This window comes from Lissotriton vulgaris, chromosome 7 (assembly GCF_964263255.1).
Source record: "Lissotriton vulgaris chromosome 7, aLisVul1.2, whole genome shotgun sequence".
Lineage (NCBI taxonomy): Eukaryota > Metazoa > Chordata > Amphibia > Caudata > Salamandridae > Lissotriton > Lissotriton vulgaris.
Window position 1 is genome coordinate 152,344,194 of NC_141695.1, and position 23,561 is coordinate 152,367,754.

At 43.5% G+C, this 23,561-nt stretch overlaps 1 protein-coding gene across 1 annotated transcript in view; it reads right to left on the reverse strand.

Moving 5' to 3' along the window:
* The window catches only part of LOC147701035 (protein RoBo-1-like), a 106,952-nt gene extending 83,595 nt beyond the window's left edge, over positions 1–23,357 (reverse strand). Inside the window, exons 1-5 of the mRNA XM_086929295.1 lie at positions 23,102–23,357; positions 22,333–22,410; positions 15,266–15,385; positions 13,455–13,610; positions 3,630–3,767 (exon numbers count right to left, since the gene is read on the reverse strand). Of these exons, the coding sequence (XP_086785421.1) occupies positions 3,630–3,767; positions 13,455–13,610; positions 15,266–15,385; positions 22,333–22,410; positions 23,102–23,357 (748 nt within the window). The remainder of the gene's footprint in view (positions 1–3,629; positions 3,768–13,454; positions 13,611–15,265; positions 15,386–22,332; positions 22,411–23,101) is intronic.
* Between the last annotated feature and the right edge of the window lie 204 nt (positions 23,358–23,561).

A 23,561-nucleotide genomic window follows, 5' to 3' on the forward strand; every position in this document is an offset into this window, starting at 1 on the left:
TGTGGAAAGACCCGAATGAGGGTACTCAAGTTTTGACAGCAAACCAGCAACATTCTAGGACATGATCTTAGTATGGAAGTGCAGGTGCAGCTCAGTGTTGCCCAAAACATGAGACTCTAAGGCTATGGGGGATAAAAGAAGAGGCCTAACACAACTAAGGCAGGGGATACAAACTCAAGAAGGAATTGGGGCAGAACATTGGAGATTAGTGGGGAATAGCTGCACGTTGGTGGGAAGGAATTTAGAGATTATTTTCCAGAATATCACTATTGCTGGTAGACAGACCAGGACCTCAGTCTAAAATATCTAGGTCAGAGAGAGGGATAAATCTGCTGGAGTTCGAGACTGACTACCTATCCCCAACAGCAACTCAGAAGGGCAAAGGCCAGGATCCCACCCTTTCCTTGGGTGTCAAATGCTTATTAAAAAAATGCAGGTGGACAAGGTTAATGTTGTCTCTCACTAAACAGGCCCTAGTCCCACTCTTGACCAACTACTGATCCAAACCAAGATTCCTACAACTGATAAGAACACAGTGCCCTCTAATGTTTTTGGGTGATTGGACCAACCAACCCTGCTTACCAATAAGATGTTGTCATATTCAGGGATTTTCAAATCTGTATTACTAATCAACCAATGACATACCTTATTTTTAAGGTGCCCTTAAGACTCTCCACTGCATCTCTGGGGTGGGGGAACCCCAGTTAAAATGACCACATAGGAACAGCTAGCAGGGGAGAGGGTCAGGTAGGACTGAGGCTGCGGGGCGTTGCTTGAATCTGCGAGTGAGGCCTTTATCAATGTGCCCTATACAGGACACCCAATCCTAACGTTTGCACCCCTGTACCGTCTAACCCACTTGCTCCTGACTTTTGGGGGCATAGATCACCTCGAAATTGTGAGAACTGGTCAGGACCCATGCTATCCAGTAACATTGAGGGGACAGCTGAAGGAGTACTATTACCAACACTGCTAGTCAACTGTGAGGCAACATTTAAAGAAGAAATCAACTGGCTAACAGAATGTTCACAGTAACAAATCTTATCCAACAAGGGAGAAATACATGCATGCAAGGAAGATGAACATCTGTCCAAAATCCCATTTCAGTCTATAGGTGGTTGTACACGTTCATCAGCCGTAGATCTATTTGAAGCCTGCCCAGACAGCAGCAAAGGGGGGTCTCCAGACTCCTTGCTATCAGTACTATGATTGAAACTGCATTGTAATTTAGAATGTCACCCATGCTTTGTTTTATGCTTCCTTTTGGAGCTAGGTTCACTTTCACTGATTTGCCCTTCCCCGGGATTGCCGAAAGATGTAGGATATGTCAAGGCAGCCATGTGGTGTTTAGCCATATCCAACATTAATCCAGGGGTGCTAGGTGGGACTGAAATGATGGGCAAGCATACTGAGCTCATGCACACAAGAACACGCAAACAAGGTTCCTTAACCAAGCTACTCGGCCAAGTAAACAATAAAGGTGCCACACAGAGCCGTGTAGTCACATTTCCTGAATGCGTTCCAGATGGTACAGCAGGTTCATGCATTTAGATGGGCCAAGTTTAAAACCTTCTCTGGACTCTGATGGGCATGGATGGGCCCGCCCTTGGCCCAGGCGTTGCCCAGGCACAAGCCAAGCATGTCCAGCACCATAGTCTCAGGTGCGAAACTTTGTAGTGATTATGATCATGTAATCCAGCCCCTCTCTGAGCATTGGTGCTATGAAAGCAAGAGGATCTCTGGGGCCGAAGGTCACTGCCAGTTATGCAGAGATGTTCAATATGGCACAGGGCTCTGTACCCCCACACATAGCAGCAGTAGTGCTCTTCTACTATTACCACTACTCCTATGAATATATAGTATCCTTCTGACATATGGGTCTTTACCACTACCACAATTTTATCACCACCAAAGCCATGCATACAATCCTAAATCTATTTAAAATGCTTTCGAATTCCACTTCCACTGAGAGATTCGCTTCTGTGCAGAGGTCCCTCTTCTGTACAGTCATGGTTGTAATTAACTCATTCGTTATCAGGAATTTGGGCTACAGCATTAGTACTTTCGTAAACATTCCATATCACGTACTCACCACTGGAGCACTATGGGCCAGATGTACGACCCTTAAAATTTGCAAGTCGCAAATTGCATCATTTTTTATATTAAGCAGGTTTTTTTTTAAGAGCAGCCTGTTTTCCTGAGAATGGAAATCAAACTCCATTTAAAAAAGAATAATTTAATGTTTCGGTTTCATTTTTTAAGAGTAGGCAGAGGTCCATGGGACCTCTGCCTATTCTCAAAAAATATTTACGCATACATTCACAAAGGGGAAGGGGGCCCTGGGGACCTTTTCCCATTTGCCAGTGGCTTATCACCTACTTGAAGTAGGTGGAAAACTTCGAGTGTTTTGTGACCGCTATTTGGAAAAGATGCCCTTAGCATGCCCCTTCCTAATAGCGAGTGGCAGACCCTAATTTACGAGTTGATAATAGGTCACAGACTTGCAAAATAGGGTTCATACATAGGGCAGACCAATCCCCAACCGCCAGCTCCGCTCCGCTGACCTCTCACTCGCCTGCGTCCCGCGCATCCAAAGAACAACCACCGGTGGGATATCCTTCTCCCACCTCGCCGCCAAGACATGGAACACCCTTCCACTGAGCCTTCAAGACCCAAGGCTTGCTGACCTTCAGGAGGATACTCAAGACCTGTCTGTTCGATCAGTAGCGCCCCCCAACCCCAGCACCTTGAGACCCTCGCAGGTATGTCGTGAGCTTCACAAATCATTGATTAATTGATTGAATATTGGGGTCGCAAACAGGCAGATTTCCAGTTGGCAACGGCAAAAAACTGTCGCACATCTGGTCCTAAAACCTCTGTCCTGAACAGCCCAAGCTGGATTCCAGAAAGATTGATTTATAAGTATGTGTGAGTTACTATTATAGTACTTTAGCTTACTCATGAATTTCTCAAGTGCACCTGGAATACACCTGGCATTTTGCTTTTTTGTGTATTTATTTTAGCATTTTTCTCTTCGACGGTCCATACTTTGGACTAAGCCATCTTCAGATGTTTATAACAGCTGTGACTAACAGCTCTCACACAGAAATTGTTTGTGTTTAAGTCACAGCTATAACGGCAGTGGCCACACCCATTTGAGAGATCCCCCACCTTTTAACCCATTTGAGCTCTGCATGCAGTTCTTCTTAAGAGTACAGCTATGTCAGGTGTGCCTATGTACCTCAAGCAAGGAGTCATTAGCCCGTTACATTGACCTGTTAACATGTTTCAGGTTCAACGTTACTCACATATCTATGACCATGTTGTTTCTGTTCCACTCTACCCATTTTCACTTCCATGAAATAAGTGTATTCTTTCTTTAATGTATAACACTGTTTTTCAAAATGTAAAATGCTGCTGCATTTAAATAAATGCATATTTTATGTATTTAATAAATAAACGCATATTTTATTTTAGCATTCTTGTCTAGTGCTCTTAGACACAACGTATCAGTTCGCTGTACAATTATACATCATTATGCAAAGCTTTTTACTGGGACCTGTTAATAAGTAACCTTATGAAATAACTGATAACAATGATGCATCATCCATGAGGGTTACCTGATCTACTTGTTCTACTGTAGGTGACACACAGGTACTCCATGCCTACACAGAGAATGTCCTCCGTAGGTGTACATCCATTAGAGAAATTGTTCATGTGGCAAGTTGGACACTTGTATCCGTTAGCCGTCACATTTAGAGGAGGCACTAAAGGGACAAGGAATATACATCTCAGGATTTTTTCCACTACATTTGAGGAATTGAAAACATCATAAAAGGTGTTGATTTCTGACCCAACGTCAATGGGATATGAGGACCTGTCCTTACATGGACCACATCACTCCCTGTAAGACTGTCCCAGTTACCCACCTCCATTAGGTAGCTACTCACTTCTCAAATCTCCCATAGAGTGGGAACCCCATTGTACAATCCTGGACCAACATACATAATCCAGACTGGGAAATAAGCAAGTCCATCAATACATCTCCTCTACTGTGGACATGCAGCACCAAAGGTCCTGCCAGTCTCACCTGCAATGCAAGCTGTCTCAGCATCATTATGAATGAATAGATTAACATTTTCCCCAGAACCTCTGACCACAACACTGTTGCCCATGGACTTCACAGGATAAACCTTGGAGCCAACACCATATACTTAATTGAATGTCGACTGTGAGGCCTATTCACTCTCCACTGGGATAGAGAAGCCAACCATCAAGGCTTATTCTTGGAGAAGTATTTAATAGAGACTAAGATATTGCCCGATAAAGTAAATAACACTAAAAAAAACTCAAGATGGCAAAGGCTTTTATTTACATGTGTGTCAAATAGTAAATTAAACACAATACATAGAGAACCCAGAAAGGCCCCAACACCTTCTTGGGTTGAGGAATAACCTAGAACATTAGTATAGTGTTCATGCATGTGGTTGCATTAACTTTGGTGTCCCAATGGGCTATGATTGAGTTGAATCCGGGAACTTTGGGACGTTCTACAAGTGAGGCAATGTTTCAAAATTGCAACAATCTTATGATTTTTCCAAATCTGTTCTAAAGGCTCTGGCCTGGGTGGACTAGTCTGCTGGTAGAAGCTTCAGCTACTCCGTTTTTAGTCAGTACCCTGTTTTAAATCCTATTAAGTAACCCTGGGCGTAGTAGGCATAGTGGGGCTACGCCAAGCTACGTGAAGTGGGCGAGAAACTACCCCCACCTACGCACTTCGCGTAGCCCCACTACGCGCCACCCGCCTCCCTCCCGGCCTCCCTAAATACTTAAATTACCTTTTAAAAATAAATTAAAAACCACTTACCTTGTACGCTGCGTCCCCCGGGGCTCCCTCTCGTAATTGCGCCGCCGTCTTGGAAACTAAAGCGCATGCGTAACCGCCCGCACATGCGTATTTCTCACGAGAAATGCGCATGCGCGGGCGGACGAGCATGTGCATTAATATCCGAGACGGTGGTGCAATTACAAGAGGGAGCCCCGGGGACGCAGCGGACAAGGTAAGTGGTTTTTTATTCATTTTTAAAAGGTAATTTAAGTATTTAGGGAGGGCGGGAGGGAGGCGGGTGGTGGGCAACTTCGCTACGCCCACGGAGTGGGCGTAGTGTTGCCTGCTACGCCTACTTCACAAAGGGCGAAGTAGGCAACACTACGCCCACTCTGGGCGTAGCGGAGTACTTAGCCCAGGGTTACAATTAAGGCTGTCATCTCTGCACAACCTCCCTCTCACATGTACTTTATTTTGTTTTATAGCAGCTCTCATACCAGGGTAGGTTGTTGGAACACTTTACACACACACACACACACATACAGAGAAAATGTACCATACATGTGTATTAAGAGTATAGATACTGTTACATAAGGCAAAGGGGACTATAAGATGTAGGATTCACATGCTACTTATGCTGGTAGGCATGTTTTAAGAGTGCTTGGTCTGGAGAAGCACACATCTAGGATTCAGAACATAACACAGTGGTTAGGGTTGACTTTACTAATAAGAATGTATTTCTACCCAAACAAACCTTTTTTTTAGCAAAATCAGGATAAAGAAAGATTGGGAAAACATAACTTTCTAACATATACCATCCAGCTTGTATACAGCTCTCTGTTGGCAGTTCATAGCTCACTGTGCTAGGTTACCATTGCAACTCATGAACTGCACAGCTACAAAAGAATCTCTGTGACAAAAGAAGTAGCCAAATGAGCTATGCACATAAAACACTGTTCTGAGAAAATGCATAGTACATGTTCTTTGCAGCAGGCATATTAATCCTCTGCACTACTTGCGGTGAGTCAAAACTGGCACTAGACAAAACTTCCATCTCTTGCCAGCAGGTACTTTAATCACTAGAGTAATCTTGACACTTTTATTGTTGCCTGAAAACTGCTGAATACAGAAGAAACTTGCTGTGCTTTTAAAACCAGCCCCCACTTAGAAAACCACCCTCACTTCCTTCCATCCAACTGATTTCCTGTAGGGCTAGTCTAGCCTTGCATCCTTCATGTTCTCCATCCAGCTGGGCCTTGTACAGATCATCCCTTTATTAGGACAGCATCCATTTTTTGAAGAGAAATTCAGCTCCTCCTTTTGCAGAGGAAGTCACCTTGTCTACTCCTCACAGGTCACACCAGCCAAGCAAATTCTAAGAGTGCACATTTTGTTCCCAACTTGGGTAGGAAAATAGCAATCCTTGAGATGTTTGTGTCAAAGTAATGCACTTGTTTTGACCTGGTGCAAAGATATCCAAATGAGAGGCTCTCTAGAGTTTGTATCCCCCTTTAGTGATTTAGTGGTCAGGGCAAGTGCGTGTTTATTTTAATAGGCCAGCCTCTTTTTAGTATGGGTGAAGTACATCTCATTATTGTATGTGAGCTTCGCAGGCTTCTCCGGTGACCATAGAACAATTGTATCTTACAGGCTATTCAGGGTATGCTGTCTCACTGGAGGGCAGTCCATATTAGTAACCATTATCAATCCACAGGCTTTCCACTATTGGGCCAGTGCTGATACATTCTGGTGAAGTTTTAGTAAATTCCACTTTGCTGGCACTTTCAACTTACAGCAATGACTTACATTCTTGTAGGATCTACTGCTGGTATTTCTCTTCCTCAACCATATATGAAGGCACCTAAAATAGTACTCCTGTCATACCTAGACCTACCAAGCCACTTCCATGTCACATGGTGGAAACATACTCCAAGTAGTTCTCGTGTGGCAGCTTGTGCTCAGTTTTTATTTCAGTAGTTTTATTTAGCAGTCACTTGACCCAAAGGTACCAGGTATCAGAGCGCTTTACATGAGCACCGGTGGCATTACACAAGGACACAATCATTTTTTGTTAGGCACGGGGAGATTATGTGATTCGCCCAATATCACAGGATGATGAGTGTCATTGCAGAGACTCGAATCTGGGTCCCCAGATTTAAAGTCGACCGCCCTTGCCTTTAGACCACGTCCTCTCTCTAGAAGGTTAGCACTACCTCCACTTCTAGGACCCTAGCCCACCAAGTATTCTATACCTAGCCATTATTTTAGGGCAACAGTATCTGGCCTGGACTCACCATCCATCTTCAGCTAGACATTGCTGATAGCCTCATCAGTTGCAATGATTATGTGTGTGCCAGGGGATTGTGAGGACATTATTTGACTGGCCTACTGTTTCTGAAAGAGACATAGTTGGACAGGGAGTGGTGGTGTTACAGGTGAGCCAACCTGATGCTGTTTACAGACACAGGCTTTAGGTATTCCTGGCTGTTGGTTGGGGTTTGAGGTTTGGCACCTTACCTCCTATACAATCCACCCACAGCAAGGTCTATTACCTCAGTGGGGCTTCTAAAATAACTCTGATTAATCTGCTGGACTGAAACCTGTGCAGCTGGGTGATTATTTGGGACATTACACTTTAAGTGACCATGTGCCCCTCAACAATAATGCCTATAGCTATTGACCTGAGGTGCTTCCTTCCTTCCTCCTCCATTCACATTTTTCAGAAACTTAAAAAAGGGAATTACTGTTTTCATTCCTGACATTTCGGCCTTTTGCCACATGTTCTTGCCACCAAGGTTGCTTCTTCTGGTATCCCTGTTCACAACTCACTTATTAGAATGTGCTGTAAATAGTGGATTGCCAATACTCAGTGAATCAATCATGACAAAGAGTTTCTGAACTAAGTAGCAACATTGATTTATGCACATCATACTAAGCAATCCATGGAAGATTGACAGTTTATTTCCCTTTGCATACTGCCCAAACTTAAAAAATTCTCTAAATAAATGTTTTTCCAATTCACAGTCAGTATCTTCTTAGGACCTTTTATTAGTGTTAATACTGATTGGAACATTGGGATGATGGATGCTCCATTGAAAACAATGGAGTGCTCAGGGCTTCTCACGGCCGGTAGAAGCACTGAGCATCAACATTCTAATGTTTACCAAAGACCTCATGATGCCCAAGGAGATGTCAACCCCCTCGGCCCCGTGTAACAGATTAGAACATTTAGCCCTCTATAGGAGAAATGCTCTAATAGCCTTAGAGCCCTCCGTAGTCAGCTCTACTGGCCATTAAAGGCCACGTCCTTGTTAAAAAGGCCCTTGACTTTGGCTTGGGCCTTTAACACTGAAGGAGGCCTTTAATGGCCAAGTAGAGTCTGTTATTGCAGCCTCTAGGGCATATTAATGTTCCACCCAATTCCGAAAATGATAGAAACCTTCAGGCGGGTCTACTACGCTCCAGTGGATCCATGTTGCCTTCTAAAGAAAGTGCTTAGTAAAGCAACTATATTTTCTCATCTACACATTATGGAAACAGGCTAGTTGCCAGTTAAAAAACATTCACCCATGAACTTACTGGACATGGAGGTGTAATAGTCTGAGATGCATCTCTCACCGTAAGGCACTACAGTGGCAGTTGGAAGCACGTACTGTCTCAATTCTAGGGCAAGCTTCACCTCCTGTATCTTCCTCTTTCTGCTAAATGTCTTCCACTCTGTCCATTTCATTCAGTTTTATCCTGTGTGCCTTTTATTCTTTTTCACTAGTAAGCCTTTGTTTCTTGATTTGAAACTCTACATCCCACTTGAGCGCTTTGAACCTCCACCTTTCCCTTTATCTTTCAAAGTGGGCAACCCTATCTGTAGGGGAAAGCAATGCTGCAGGATTAGGTATGTACCCAGTGGGGGGAACCAGGGGCACAGGAATAGAAAAGGTGGAGAATCTGAAAAGACTATATATATATACCTACTGCTATTTCTATGCTTGTGATGATGATAGTTTCACTATTAAATCTTTTGAAATTCACACTGATATTAACATTTAACAGGCACATTTACTAGGTGTATACTATTCACGTTTAGACTGACAACAGCTCATGTAGGCCTTTCAAAATGGTTAGTGCAGTGTCTGGCTGCCATCTTGTTCCATCTTGTGTATCTTTCTTTATTTCAGGAGAAAATGAACCAGCAATCGCAAATGGTGTCACTTTTGTTTTCTGTTCCTATTTGTAAAGTTGTGTTTACACATTCTCACAATCATGTGCAGAGCACTTCTTGGATCAAGCATATATCATTATGTCACGGATAACCATTAGTGGAAAGTATGTTTAAAGTTGGATCATTCTGCAGTAGCCTGTGAAAATAATGCATTTATGTTATCTTCATGTCCCCTAAAGTGATTGACCCTTCGTGTGGAAATTATGGGCAGTTGTATCAAGTGTTAGAATTGTGGGATTTATACTAATGCAATGTAGACAGAGATGCAGGTGCATACCACAGATGCCCTTTCACCTGCCTTTACAGCAGAACCCTTTTTTCCGGCATCCTAACAGAACCTTTCCATGACTTATCAAGGCAGGGTGGTCTCTTTATGGTAGAGCAGACCTCGCTTAATTTGCCTTTGAGACGTATAATAATGTTTGTTCATGATCTTTGATTTGCTTTGAATATATTGACTAACACATGTATGTATTGATTAAAAACGAATTTGATGATTTGAGTTAAAAACTTTGCTAACCCTTTGATAAACCTTTATGATTTTGAAACTTAAACACTCTCTGTCTTACTTGTGGAGCCAAATGTGCTTCATGTTATTGGTTTGTATTGCTAATTGATGCCAGCCTCAGTCTTTTCTAAGGATTTGTCAGAGTGCTTTCCGAACCTGAATTAGTACAAGAAGTTTCAAGGAGCAAAACACTATATCACTGGTCACATTATGGACAAACTATCACCTCAAAAATTCAGTCACAAAAATCTGCCTTATGCAGCCCTGCATATGTCTTTTAGGAAACAAGGGGGACCCTATAAGTGGCTGTGGACCAAGCGTTAGTAACAATTTGTAAGGAAACAATGGTCCAAAGCAGTGCATGAATAAAAGAAAAATATTTAAGCAAAGCCTCAATAAGCCGCCTGTATTTATCCAAGTCCAGCCGGACAAGGAATTTATTTTCACAATGTAAGAATAATTGTAAGTCACGTTACAAAAAATACAAGAGCACAATCCTGTGCTTTACCACACAACAGAAAAGGGTTAGGGAGAGTTAGAGGTTAAGAAGAGGTTTTACAGGCAAGAAAAAGAGCAAACTGGACACTTTTTTAAAATCAAAAATGCAAGTGTTTTGCCAGAGTAGTATGTACAGCGAATGATACACATTGTTTTATACCGTACAACTACTGTAAAAGGTCGACGTTTCGATCCTCCGCTCTAAGATACATGGGGATCATCATCAGGACTTTTTTATTGTGTTGCCTGTTGGGAAAAGTTTTATACGCCTGTGGAAGAACAGGAGAAGAGAACAAAAGTTTTTCAGGGTTTCATATTTGCAATATGGAAGATGAGAGTCAGCATTGCTCTACATTTTTATGAAGACTATATTCGGATTCGCGGTGACTGGGCGAAGGGTTGTGATGTGCACCGTCAATACATTTGAGTGAATAAGGTGACATTTCAAGCCTCGAACAAATGAATATGTACTCTTTAAAAAAAAAAAAATTTTTAATTTCGGTGCAGTGTGGGCTAGTTCGTGCATGACACGATTTGACAGGGGGAATGAACGGAGTCCGAGTGAATTCGAAGTGACTAGTGATGCGGACGTGTGCGGGTCTTTGTAAGACTGCATAATGACAGTGTGTTAAGGCTAGCCTGTGCAGTGACTCACTTAGTCTAGAGCGTGCAGGTTATTAAGTTACCTCTTATGGGGAAGAGGTGCAATTGAAGAGGTTATGGTTTCAATAGCTCTGGGTTAGCGGCCAGCTGTCCTGCCGGGTTGTGCCACATAGGTGAGCGAGCAAGGTCTGCAGGCGATGCTGATGGCCGTGGCCACGTTCCCGCATCGGGGAACTGCTAATGGTTAGTCCTTAAAGAATCCTTTGAAGAATCGAAAGGCGGATTAAGTAGGATTCGGGCAGAAATAAAGATCGGGGGTTGGGCTGAGCAGGAGATACATACCAATTGATTGCCGGGTCGCAATATGATGGCGGTGCCGGGGCAGTGCTCGATCAGCTGTGGGGGAGAGAACGGAGATTGAATTACCAGCGGCGGTGCAGCGCTGGGTGTTCAGAGGAAGCCAGCGGCGGCGAGACACGGCTTACCTGGTAACACGAGCGATGTCCTCGTATACCACGGTGCGGCCGATGCTGCAGTTGGTCCGTGAGTGGACTGAATGCTGGAGGCCCTCATGTGATCGACTGGTGGTGGGCGGAGCCACGTCCTCAAGGGGGCGCGGCCGCGGGTGGTGAGAGAGAGTGATTTAGTGACCGTGGAGAGCATGGCGGCCATTTTGAAGAGGGGTCTCTGAATGAGCTGGTCTATGACTCTGTGCAAAGGGATAGCCGGGTGCTCCTTTGGTGGAACATTTCTCCGAAGCAAATCACACAGAGGACAATCTAAGATGGACAATCTTGAAAGTGGTGAAATTGCCCCAACGTGGAGGCAACTTGGCACAGTTATTGAACAAAGAGGAATTGAAAAGTATCCTACAATTTGACACTATCCGTACTGTCTGAATCGAAGTGAAGATTGGACAACTTTACTATAATTTATTTCGTTTCATTAATGCCTATTTTTCCAGCATGAAATTTTTCTAAAAAATATGAACTAATTTATTTTATGTCACTTTGCACTTCACCTCACTAGCACCCGGCTATCCCTTTGCACAGAGTCATGGACCAGCTCATTCAGAGACCCCTCTTCAAAATGGCCGACATGCTCTCCAAGATCACTGAATCACTCTCTCTCACCACCCGCGGCCGGGCCCCCTTAAAGGACGTGGCTCCGCCCACCACCAGTCGATCACATGAGGGCCTCCAGCATTCAGTCCACTCACGGACCAACTGCAGCATCGGCCGCACCGTGGTATACGAGGACATCGCTCCCGTTACCAGGTAAGCCGTGCTGGTAATTCAATCTCCGTTCTCTCCCCCGCAGCTGATCCGAGCACTGCCCCGGCACCACCATCTTATTGCGACCCGGCAATCAATTGGTATGTATCTCCTGCTCAGCCCTACCCCCGATCTTTATTTTTGCCCGAATCCTACTTAATCCGCCTTTCGATTCTTTAAAGGATTCTCTAAGGACTAACCATTAGCAGTTCCCCGATGCGGGAACGTGGCCACGGCCATCAGCATCGCCTGCCGACCTTGCTCGCTCACTTATGCGGCACAACCCGGCAGGACAGCTGGCCGCTAACCCAGAGCTATTGAAACCATAACCTCTTCCATTGCACCTCTTCCCCATAAGAGGTAACTTAATAACCTGCACGCTCTAGACTAAGTGAGTCACTGCACAGTCTAGCCTTAACTCACTGTCACTATGCAGTCTCACAAAGACCCGCACGCGTCCGCATCACTAGTCACTTCGAATTCACTCGGACTCCATTCATTCCCCCGTCAAATCCTGTCATGCACGAACTAGCCCACACTGCGCCGAAACTTTTAAAAGAAATTTTTTCAAAGTGTACATATTCATTTGTTCGAGGCTTGAAATGTCACCTTATTCACTCAAAGGTATTGACGGTGCACATCACAACCCTTTGCCCAGTCACCGCGAATCCGATTATAGTCTTTATAAAAATGTGAAGCAATGCTGACTCTCATCTTCCATATTGCAAATATGAAACCCTGAAAAACATTTGTTCATTTCTCCTGTTCTTCCACAGGCGTATAAAACTTTTCCCAACAGGCAACACAATTAATAAGTCCTGATGATGATCCCCATGTATCTTAGAGCAGGGGATCGAAACGTCGACCTTTTACAGTAGTTGTACGGTATAAAACAATGTGTATCATTCGCTGTACATACTACTCTGGCAAAACACTTGCATTTTTGATTTAAAAAAAGTGTCCAGTTTGCTCTTTTTCTTGCCTGTAAAACCTCTTCTTAACCTCTAACTCTCCCTAACCCTTTTCTGTTGTGAGGAAAAGCACAGGATTGTGCTCTTGTACTTTTTGTAACGTGACTTACAATTATTCTTACATTGTGAAAATAAATTCCTTGTCCGGCTGGACTTGGATAAATACAGGCGGCTTATTGAGGCTTTGCTTAAATATTTTTCTTTTATTCATGCACTGCTTTGGACCATTGTTTCCTTACAAATAGCCCTGCATATGTCAGCAGCATTCTGTACAAACTGCTTTCAGCTGATTGCTTGTCCTTTAATTGGTGCATGTGCAGTTCTTCTTTGACAGTCCTAATAAGATTTGCCAAATAACTGCAAATGTATCCAATAATGAATCTGCAGATTGAACTCCCTTCTGGATTCTAAAAGTATGCGTTGGTAACACTACTATGGTGGATTTATAAGTACACATTTTGCAAACTGAGGTTCTCTTTAAACATTTTTAAACCTTTTTCATTTTCAAAAACCTGGTCACATGTTGGATGACCAGATCAGGCATGTTCCTTACCCTGAAATCTTTCGTGGTTACATTTGTCTGATTCACAGCACTTTCGTCTGACCAGCATGGAAACATCAGCAGTCGTGACCACGACGTCTTTTCCACAGGAGCCCTTTTTGGCAGGCTCACCACAACCCTTGTATGCAGTTAATATGACGTTTGGCCCTACGTGAAAATAAAACATTTTCCGGTTAAAAAAAAGGGAACAGAAGCAGCCTAATATCTAACACCTACACAAGCACATGCACTCTATCTCCGAATGACATTGTGGCAACTTGGCCCATTTTTAGACTATTTTTAGCATATTTTCATTCCTTTTTCTAGCCCTTCAGTACATTATGAACTTGCTTCTCTCAGTGCAATGTGTGTTGTTGAGATCAAAAACTACTTTTCTGAGTTCTAACAGCAGCAAAAGTTCCAGAGGTTAAAATATGTTATAATACGTGTAAGAGGGCACAACTGATTGATGTGGAATACAAACGAAGTGACATACAAATTAAATTCAAATATTGAGCTAGTCGTGTGTGGGTAACACACACTTCTCTCCCCCATAAATCCTAAAACATTTTTAGAAAATTCAAGACCCTTAGCTGTTCTCCATCTGCACTGTGTACCAACTTCTTCCAGCATTTTGTAAATGGTCTCTTTAACCTAATTTCCAGGCTATAATCCCAGCAATGCTCTTTAAACCAAGTTCAAATGCATTTTGCTTTAATTGCTGTTATCGGACCAGACCATCCATAAGTTTGGATTGACTATCTCACCAATGTTCCAGTACTTTACCTTCCACACATGCTAAACCAAAGGAGCGCAAAATCCCATAATTGTTAACCCCAAATTATGTGAAATGTCAGAAAATTGTGAAAAAGTACATGTAAAGTACACAAAATGCACTTTGGGTGATCTCGAGCGAACACTGAACACAGGTGCATTCCTCATTTTCAAAAAGTCTCAGAGAAGGGGAATGGTTCATATTGGAAATTTCTCTTATGGCACATTTTCTGCCAGAATCTTTCTCCCGCAAGACTATTTATGCTTGAACAGCTTCCACATCAGAAAATATAATAAATTACACAAGGGCGTTCCTCCAACATTTTGTGAAGCATACATAATGGGAAATTACACAAGCTTTCTGTAAAATTAGCATGGTCTTACTTATCACAAGCTGTGCTGAACTGTGCCTGAGCAAATGAGGAAAGTCCAGAATATTTGAATGAATGTTCTGCCCAAGAACAGCCGCCAGGGACTCACATTCATTGAAATACGGATCAGCTGTTTTAAAGTGGCTTCGTGTTTCACAGTGCAAGTGGCAACCCACCTGCACTTTTAAGGGAGATTAGAGATCCCCTTGCAGTCAGGTGCAGTGACTGTACCCGTATGCTGGGTAACGTCGGAGGAGGTCATTAGGACCCGTTTTTTCTCCCTCGAGAGGGCTGCTGTTAAGAAGCGCACTGAAAGTGCACTACCTTTTTTGGGCGCACTTTCAGAACACCTCTTAAAGGCATGTTTGTGTCTGTGCCCATGTTGGAAATAGGGCAGGGACGCAGATGCAAAGTGATTCCCTCATTTAGATGGATCCACGCCAACATGCAAATGTGGAAACGCCCTCTCATGATAGCACTGGAGCAACTTGTGCACCAGCGCTATCTGTTTTACAGAAGGGCCCACTCAAGCGTCTGTGGCTCCTTCTGTAGTACCATTGTGCCCGGGGGGAGCTCGAAGTGTGTGAACATGCCTTTTGTGACCCTGGGCACAATGTATAAAATGAGCCTAGGTCGGCAATGAAGACTCAATTCATCCATGCATCCATGGACACGTACCTGCTGTTTTATTCCGCAGACCACTAACGCAATGAGTCACTCCTTCCCGGCACTGGTCAAAATTGCCAGAGCAACTGCTACCGTTGACTCTTAAGCAACGCTCACAAATGAGGGAACTCCCTGAAAAGAAAAGAACATTTATTTTGTCAGATTTTGTGTGCATTTAGATTTTTGATTATGCAACTATTTTACTACTAGGCCCATCATGTTTGTCAGAAACTAATATTTATGATATATGTTGGCTCCGAGAACATTGTCAAAGGTACACTCTGGTTCTACTGTATCACATATTGCACTATATATATTGGTATTGGATTAAACCGCGCCTACATTTCTCTTTTTGAGACTATTGTCCAATCTGGGAACTGTGTACATTAAATGATGCTGAGCCACAGGCTGGTGAATTATTTTCTATATTTTATGCACCTAAGAATTGGCGTGACAAGTAAACTGCTTAAAATAAACAAGCACTGGCAGTGCACATAAGTCTGGCTTATAACTGAAACTTCCTCTTCTGTCATTGACACATTACGATGGCGGGCGGATCGCCACTGCCGGGCTGGCAGTGTCCTTGGCATGCGATCGAAACCTTGAAATCCGCCGGTCAGATTATGATGGCAGTGGCGACCACGGCGGTGTGAAAATATGTCCGCCGCTTTTCCACTGGTAGCAATCCACTCGCTGGCCTGGCGGGCAGAGCTAGACCGCTAAAATGGTGCTGGTGCCTAGCTTTTTCTGACGTCCGGATTAGGATACATGCAGAAGCCAGCTTTTCAGTGGAGCTCTCTCTGCTATGGAAAGGCTGACCGAGATTGTGTTTGGGGGCCCGTTGCGGGCCTCTGCATGTTGGGGCGGTGTGGGTGCACTGGGGGCTACTTTCCACCGTACCAAGTGGCAGGCACAGTGCAGTGCAAACCCAATCTCCGCTAAGTGGTGGCCGGAATAATTCCAACTGCCATCCTAATAAGCCCCTAAGTCATCATGAATGCACTCTGTCACTCATTCCTGGACTGATAGATCGATTCATCCACCCAACGGGTCAGTCTTTCATTTAGCCAATAATCCACCCACAATAAAACATACTGACAAATGCCCACATGTGCGATAAATAAAAAGAGTGCACATAGAAAAATGAAAACATACCACCTCCTAAATTTGATGAGAAAAAGCTGATATAATATTAAACATTAGAAGAGGCTGTCATCTTTCAAAGGTATTGTACACTGTTTACAACTGTTTTACATTCAACATAGATGCCTTATTAAGTACCAATGTGTTAGCCACCTTGGAACAGAAAAAGCAATGACACAGTTTGCAAAATAAAATCTGAAAATGCTAAAGCCATATTAAGCCAAAGTGGCCGACATAACACTTCTAAATATGTTGACCATCTTGGAAGTAGAAAACAATGACATACTATAGACAACACCATTTCAAGATGGGCAGCTGGTTTAGAAATAGTCATTTGCAGTAGGATGCAGCAAATGGAATATGGGGCAAGCGAGCAGCCGGTAGGAGTGTGTGTGTGTGAGATGCAGGACGCTCATAAAAAATAATGAAGTAAATTAAAGCTGACATATGAGATGAAAGCATCGAACCTAATAGATTGGCCATAAGTCCAGACAAAGAAGTGCCCTTGTTTTCAGATGGATGTGCACATATGATCTGGAGAAATGCTGTTACTCACTGCCAATTGCAGAATTGGGTGAAACAAATGCCCCATGCAGTATGCTGTCATGGGGAGAAGCAGAATAAGAATGGCACTTGAACAGATAGAAGAGGCCTGGCCCAAATGTGCTTTATGGATGTATGTAAGGAGAGTTTTTTTAAAAAACTTTTCATAATAAGCTTATCAGAGGAATATGAATGGATTGCTGATGTGCAGGAAACGTTGTGGCAACACTATCCCACCCGCTCAAGCTACTGCATGTGCTGCCACAGGAGTGGGCGCTGCAAGCACTGCTAGTACATGGAGACCACGAGGGCCTTCATGATCAAGGCTGCCTCATTGCCCTATCATTTTGGCTCTTCGGGACCTCTCTAGGGGGCAACTAGAATCCTATTGTCCCACGGGATAGACAACCGCCTTCAGGCCCGCAGGATAGTTGTAAGTCAGCCCATCTGAAGACCCACATCAGCGCCAATGCCAAGGAAGAAGAAGCAGTGCGAGGTATAGTGCCGGCACCATTGGCTGGAGATTAGATCCTAATGAGGCACAATAAGTGAGATGACAGAGATAGGCAGCATTACTCCTTGTGTAGCTAGGTACCTTGGAGCATGGTTGAGAGCTTTAGCAATCTTTCCAGGAGTCGAGCTGACAGAGGGTGGAAGTGGCCCAGCGAGGTCCACGGTGTAGCTTGCCCCCCCGTAATGTGCTCCCCTACACTTGGTCCTAGCCTAAAGTACTGCATGTTCTTTATTGGGTTGCCACACAAGATTCGATTAGTATCCAAATAGTCTTCAACTCCAAGCCATACAAAACACCAAAAAGTGGAAAGAAAGTCGATGCTCCAATAAAACCAAGATCTGTGCTCTATGAAGGCACCGCCAGTTTTATTCTATTCACACAGTGTTAGTTTAATATGTAGAGTGCGGCGATTGACAAGAACTGTACATGACTATCTTTTCAGAGGCACACAATTTATTGCTCTCGACTCACAGTCAACAGAGAAGTTGCTCCCTTCTGCAATCCCATTAAGAACTGCATGGGCGCAATCCAAACATTAGCTGAAGAATTAGAGGGAGAGAGACAGGTGCCCTCTTTTGGGAGTGGAGGCAATCTCCCCCACTCTCCCTTGATACTCAAAAGTGCTTGGTGGTGTCAAACGTAACCCACAAGGTAGGGTCGAATGAGGTCGGGGAAAACACTGGTGTTGCTGAAAAACCACTGGGGGTAAGCAGAGGTGCATGCATGCTGCTAAAAGTAACAGCATTCAGCTCTCCATCCCATGAAGTGACAAGCAAACAGGATCTGCCAGAAAATGCAAATTGGCCCATGGAGCATACACTTAACTAACCTACAAATGACTCTAGATGGTTGTTGGGCAGGCTGGCCTCTTCCACCATTTCATTTGCCTCTACCTTGAAAGCTACCTCCTAGCTGCAGAAATGGGTCTGGTAGAAAGAGGTACAATAGCGTTTACTTTGGTCTCTTGGGATCAATCTCCTTATCATGACTGAAACTAGTGTAATATTAAACATCTAAATAAGTAGTGCCATCTCCTGAGTCACTAATGGAGTCCAAAGCAACAGGAGCAAGCTGGAGTTATTCAAAAATAGCAAGGTCCTCCTTGCAAAATAACTGTAACATCATAAAAAGTGGGTGTGCTTCGTCCTTCGAGCCCAAAAGAAGTCACCAAGAATACACGAGATTCAAGGAGAACCCTTGGTTATTCAGAAGGAAACAGGTTCCAGTGACTACCAGCAGCAATTAGACAGGTGTGAAAATGCGACCACCTAAAACCACCAAATGGGCGACACTCCAGATATTAAGTCTGGATCAAAGATTACTATATCTCTAAATACCATCAGTGCAGAAAGGTGTTATGCTTGCAGTAGAACATATCAGGTACCCCCCGACCTTGGCATCATGGAGTTCAAAGAATAAAGCAACTGTGCCATCCTGCAGGTCACAATAAAACTCCCATCGAATTATGATCCCAGTCACTTGCAAGCTGAGAGTAAGGACCAGAATGCAGTGAAGGCACAAAACACCTGTACCTTGCAGAATAAATTAATTTTCACCCAAAGTACATTTTCTTTATTAGAATCATTAAAAAAGACAGACCAGTACAAAGTAAAAGATTCTGAAACAGATAAGGCACAATTTCAATTGATAGTGTGCTTTTTGTTTACAAAGGAATACCCATAATTACTAGGATGCAGTATAGTTGTTTTCAAGCAAGAAATGGTATGGCAGGAGCTTGAGATTGCATTTCATGTGCTGGGCTGCCACTCAAGGTTCCCGCACTGCACCCCTCCTGTGCTTGTAACAGTCTATTAATTGTAGCAGGAAGTTCATTGCCCTGAAGAAAGAGATGGAGCAACTGACTGTTCAAGACTATCATCACGGGGGAGGCAGGTCTTATCCGGAGGGTCTGGAAGGATAGTCGTAGCAGCTTCCATCTCAACTGGCTGACAGTAGGATCACTGCAAAAAATGTTTAAACCGTGTCCTTGTAACTGCTGCATAAATTACAGTAAGGGACCATTCATTTTTGTTTCCAGGCTGGAACTTGGTCTTTTGATGGGAAGACTCCCAGGTGGATTAGAAGCAGACCATGTTGTATTGATGAGGGCTTATGACTTATGAGGTAGGGTTGTGGACTCCAATCTGCGCAGGTTTGCAGAATCATCCATCTGTGTTTTTTTAGCCATCTCTGCTTCGTCAAGTGTCCAGGCTAGTAATTTGGCTGCATTATTAACAACTTTTTTAAATACAGTAAAACTGATGTTTAGGGCCCACGATTTGGACAGATTAAGGGTGGTTAACGCTTGCTGAAGCACCGTTAGCCTGAAATTTTTGATTGTGTGCTGGTTTTTCATTTCTGTCCAGTACAAGGCAGCCAGTGAATCTGGTTTTGCTAATATCAATTTTCAACACAGTTTGATATGTACTTTCATCCTTACCAGGGATTGATGGAATAACGCCAATTCCATCTGTTCCCTTTAAAGGTTCCAAACCGTAACTATGTGTAGGGAGACATTTAACTGCCATTACTTGCAGATGGGAGTGTGAGATGCACCACAGCTTTGTTTGTAGTGTTTTAAGTGCAAAACGCAATTTAATAGCCAGAGCCGTACTTTGAACTAGGTGCTCTTTAAACTTTAGTCTTGAGTCTAGGCCCACTCCTAGGGTATTTGTAGGATCTGATAATCTCTAGTTTGTTCCCTTCTGTTTTCCACTTGAATTTGATATTGAGGTGATAGGTATTTGCGGATAAACTGATGACCTTTGTTTTTCTTATAGTTCAATTCTTGACCCAGCACTTCTATGCATGGAAGTAATTAGGTTATCAGGTGCTGAAGACCTATTGGGGCCTGGCTACATAGAACAATGTTGTCTGCATATTGTAGGTACCTCTGTGGGCTCTTTGCTAGTTTGGGAGAATTGCTTAGTCCTTCAGATAACTGTTCATCTAGGTCTGCCATGACGATGTTAAATAAGCAAGGGGCAAGCATACACCCTTCTTTAGGCCGGTGTGTAGCTTCGGTAGTGCCCCTATCTGTCCATATTTTCCCAAGGACTCTCTCTGGATCATGTCAAAGGCTGATTTTAGGTCAACAAAGCAGGTGCATAATTTAGAGGTCTTACGAATAGCTTTTTTAACAAGGAGACTCAAGGCAAGGAGGTTGCTCATTGTGCTCATGCCAGCTCCGAACCCTATTTCTGTAATTGAATTAATGTTGCTGCATGCAGCCCGAGCCTCAAGGTCTAATAGTTGATTAGAGGCATACAATTTGGCTTTAACATCGATAAGCATGATCAGTCAGCAGTTCTCTGTGTTGGATCACTGTGCACTGGATTCAAGCTATCCTGGCTGATGAGGGGAGAAACCCCGAAACCGGTCGTAGGATGCCTGGTTCCAGGCAGGGGAGGACCTGGCTTGGCAGTTCGGGTTGGACTGTTCGCATGAGGCACAGGGCCAAGACTGATAGTCAGGTCTAAACTGGGGTGGTATTGTGAGCAAAAGAATGATGGATTTAACCCAGATCTCTACACTGGGGGGAATGTTTTGATTTGTTCTGCATTTCGTCATTCAACTGTGTGTCTTTTGGATATACGGTCTGCTTTGAAGATAGGATTTAATTTTTACTGTTAAATACAAGTCCTTGGAACAGCATGATGTAATTAATAAAGGTTTCATGTTACTTATGTCCCAGGATCACCTTTCTCTACAACACCTCACTACCACTGACATTTTAACAGTTGCATTTCGGTGACCAGCGCAGAATAACATGGAAGTAGCTACCCTTAATACAAATAATCAAATCGCACAGCAGGTATGGAAGAAGAAAACAACAAATAAGAGAGCGAGACCCTTCACACACAGAAGGGAACTGGGTAATGGCAAATAACAGTAAGATGTTCCCTGTTGTATTCTGTCTATTCAAGCTGTCCTTTTACATACACACCCGCTCATGTGTGCCCCCATATTCAACCAATTTCAAGAAACAACGGTCCTGAGCACATTGACAAGTGTAAGCAAATGTAATATTAGACATAATGGTAACTATATAGTTCTCCTGTCCAGCTGGAACAGGGATTTATTTTGATAAAGGAATAAAGTTGAATACAAAAAAATATGAAAATATGACTCACTCCTGTACCGTACTTGTGAGGAAAACAGAGTAATAGAAAGGGTTCAAGAGTTAGAGTTTACAGGCAAAGAGACAGAGCAACCTGGACACTTTTTATATCAGTGTAGGTAGTGTTCTCCAGCGTAGACTATTAACAGTGATACATAGTAGTTTACATGTATGTCTACTTAAACAAGTCGAAGACGTTTCGATCCATTGCTCAAATAAAAAGGATCATCATCAGGACTAAAATATGAAATTATCTTGCCTGGTTAGATTAGTACGCCTGTTGAAGAAATTAAAACAGGAAGGAACATAAGCATAAAGTTATGCAGAAAAGTCAGCATTTCCACATTTTAGCATTTTTCGGAAGCGCAGTGAACCCACTGGTGTTGCGCCAAATGACGAAGTCACATGAGGAATGAGTGCGATAAACATTGTGAAAGTCGTGAATGACCATGCTGCGCAGTGAGTAGAGACCACGGTGAGACATCATATTGTTGCCTGGCGTCTAATTCCTATAAAGTGACTAGCATCAAATGTGCTTAGCGAGTCGAAGTGAGCGGCTACGGCGTTTGGATGGGGTGGAGGTAGTCGACCAAGCTCGGGAAGTCAGCTTCAGTCTTAGGGTGCCATTCAGGAGTTAGCGGGCAAGGCAGCTAGTGAGTGAGGGGTGGGTGATTCACACGTGTGAAAGGAGTGCCAGATGGAGTGAGTGCACTACGATAATGGTATTGTGCTAACCGACACGGGAGGGTTCAAGCTTACCTCGGTTGCGAGGATACAAGTTTTGCGTGGCATACACTGCTTGAAATTCATAGTTTGAGGGTGGTATAGCCGGTTGAGCTAGAAGGGCAAGATTGTAGATTTAATTACACTATGGAAGGTTCAGGAAATAACACAGAGTGCTAGTTGCGGCCGGGGTGCCTATATCTTACTGAACAATGGAGCTCGTTTTTAACTTGGAGGCTTTGAAGATCGTGTAAGGTTACACGTCCTTTCTTGCGGTCTCGAAATAGATAAGATACGCTGTGAAAGAGAGGGGTTTTGGTTAAGAAAAGTAGGCGGGAATAAGGAACGGGAAACCAGAGGGATCGCAAACTTACCGCGTTGCTGAACAATGTCAGTTACTGGCGGCGAGGGCGGCTGGATTCTGCCGGAGTGCTCTTACCGCTCTGTGTTCTAAGGGACCACGGTGCCCCCATATTAGAGCGTCAGTTTCAGGTGATACTAGGTCATGTGCCCATGTGACTGGGAGGCAGTACTGCCATAGGCTTCAACTACGGCGGACATCTTGGAATGGTGAAGTGAGGAGATTGTGTGAATACAAACCGGCGGTAGTGCAGAGCAGTGTTAAGTGAAAGTGAACCAAGTTTGTGACTTAATTAAAAACATGATATTATTAGACATTTAGATTTCAGAGAGCAATAATGTTGTCTACGAAGGCTATGGTTATTCAACCAATTGTACATTTAAAATTCATGAAGTCCTGTTCATTTTTGAAATACAGGCTACAGTAATGAAGTCCAGTCCTCACTTCTGTTGAGGCCAGTCCGTATAGTATCAAACTGAATGATGCTTTTTAGTTCTTCACGATTCATGAGCTGAGCTAGGTTGCCGCCTCTAGGTGGTAATTTGACAACCTTTAGTATTTTCCATCGGATGTCATCCTCAGTATGGTTCTTTTCTGTGAAATGTTCCGCCAATGGTGCGTTGGGGGTTCTGCATCTGATCCGACTTCTATGCTGGCTGAAGTGGGTCTTTGCTTTTTGTGTAGTTTGTCCCACATACATTTTCGGGCATGGGCACAGTATTGCATAGATAACATTATTGGAATTACAATTAGACAGAGATTTTAGTTCAACATTGACACCAATATGGGTGAAACTACGGGTCTTAATTGTATATCCACAGACATTGCAACCTCCACATTTGACATGTTCTAGTAATGGGGGAAGATTCCAGTTAGATACAATAGTAGATCTTGATGTAGGGGC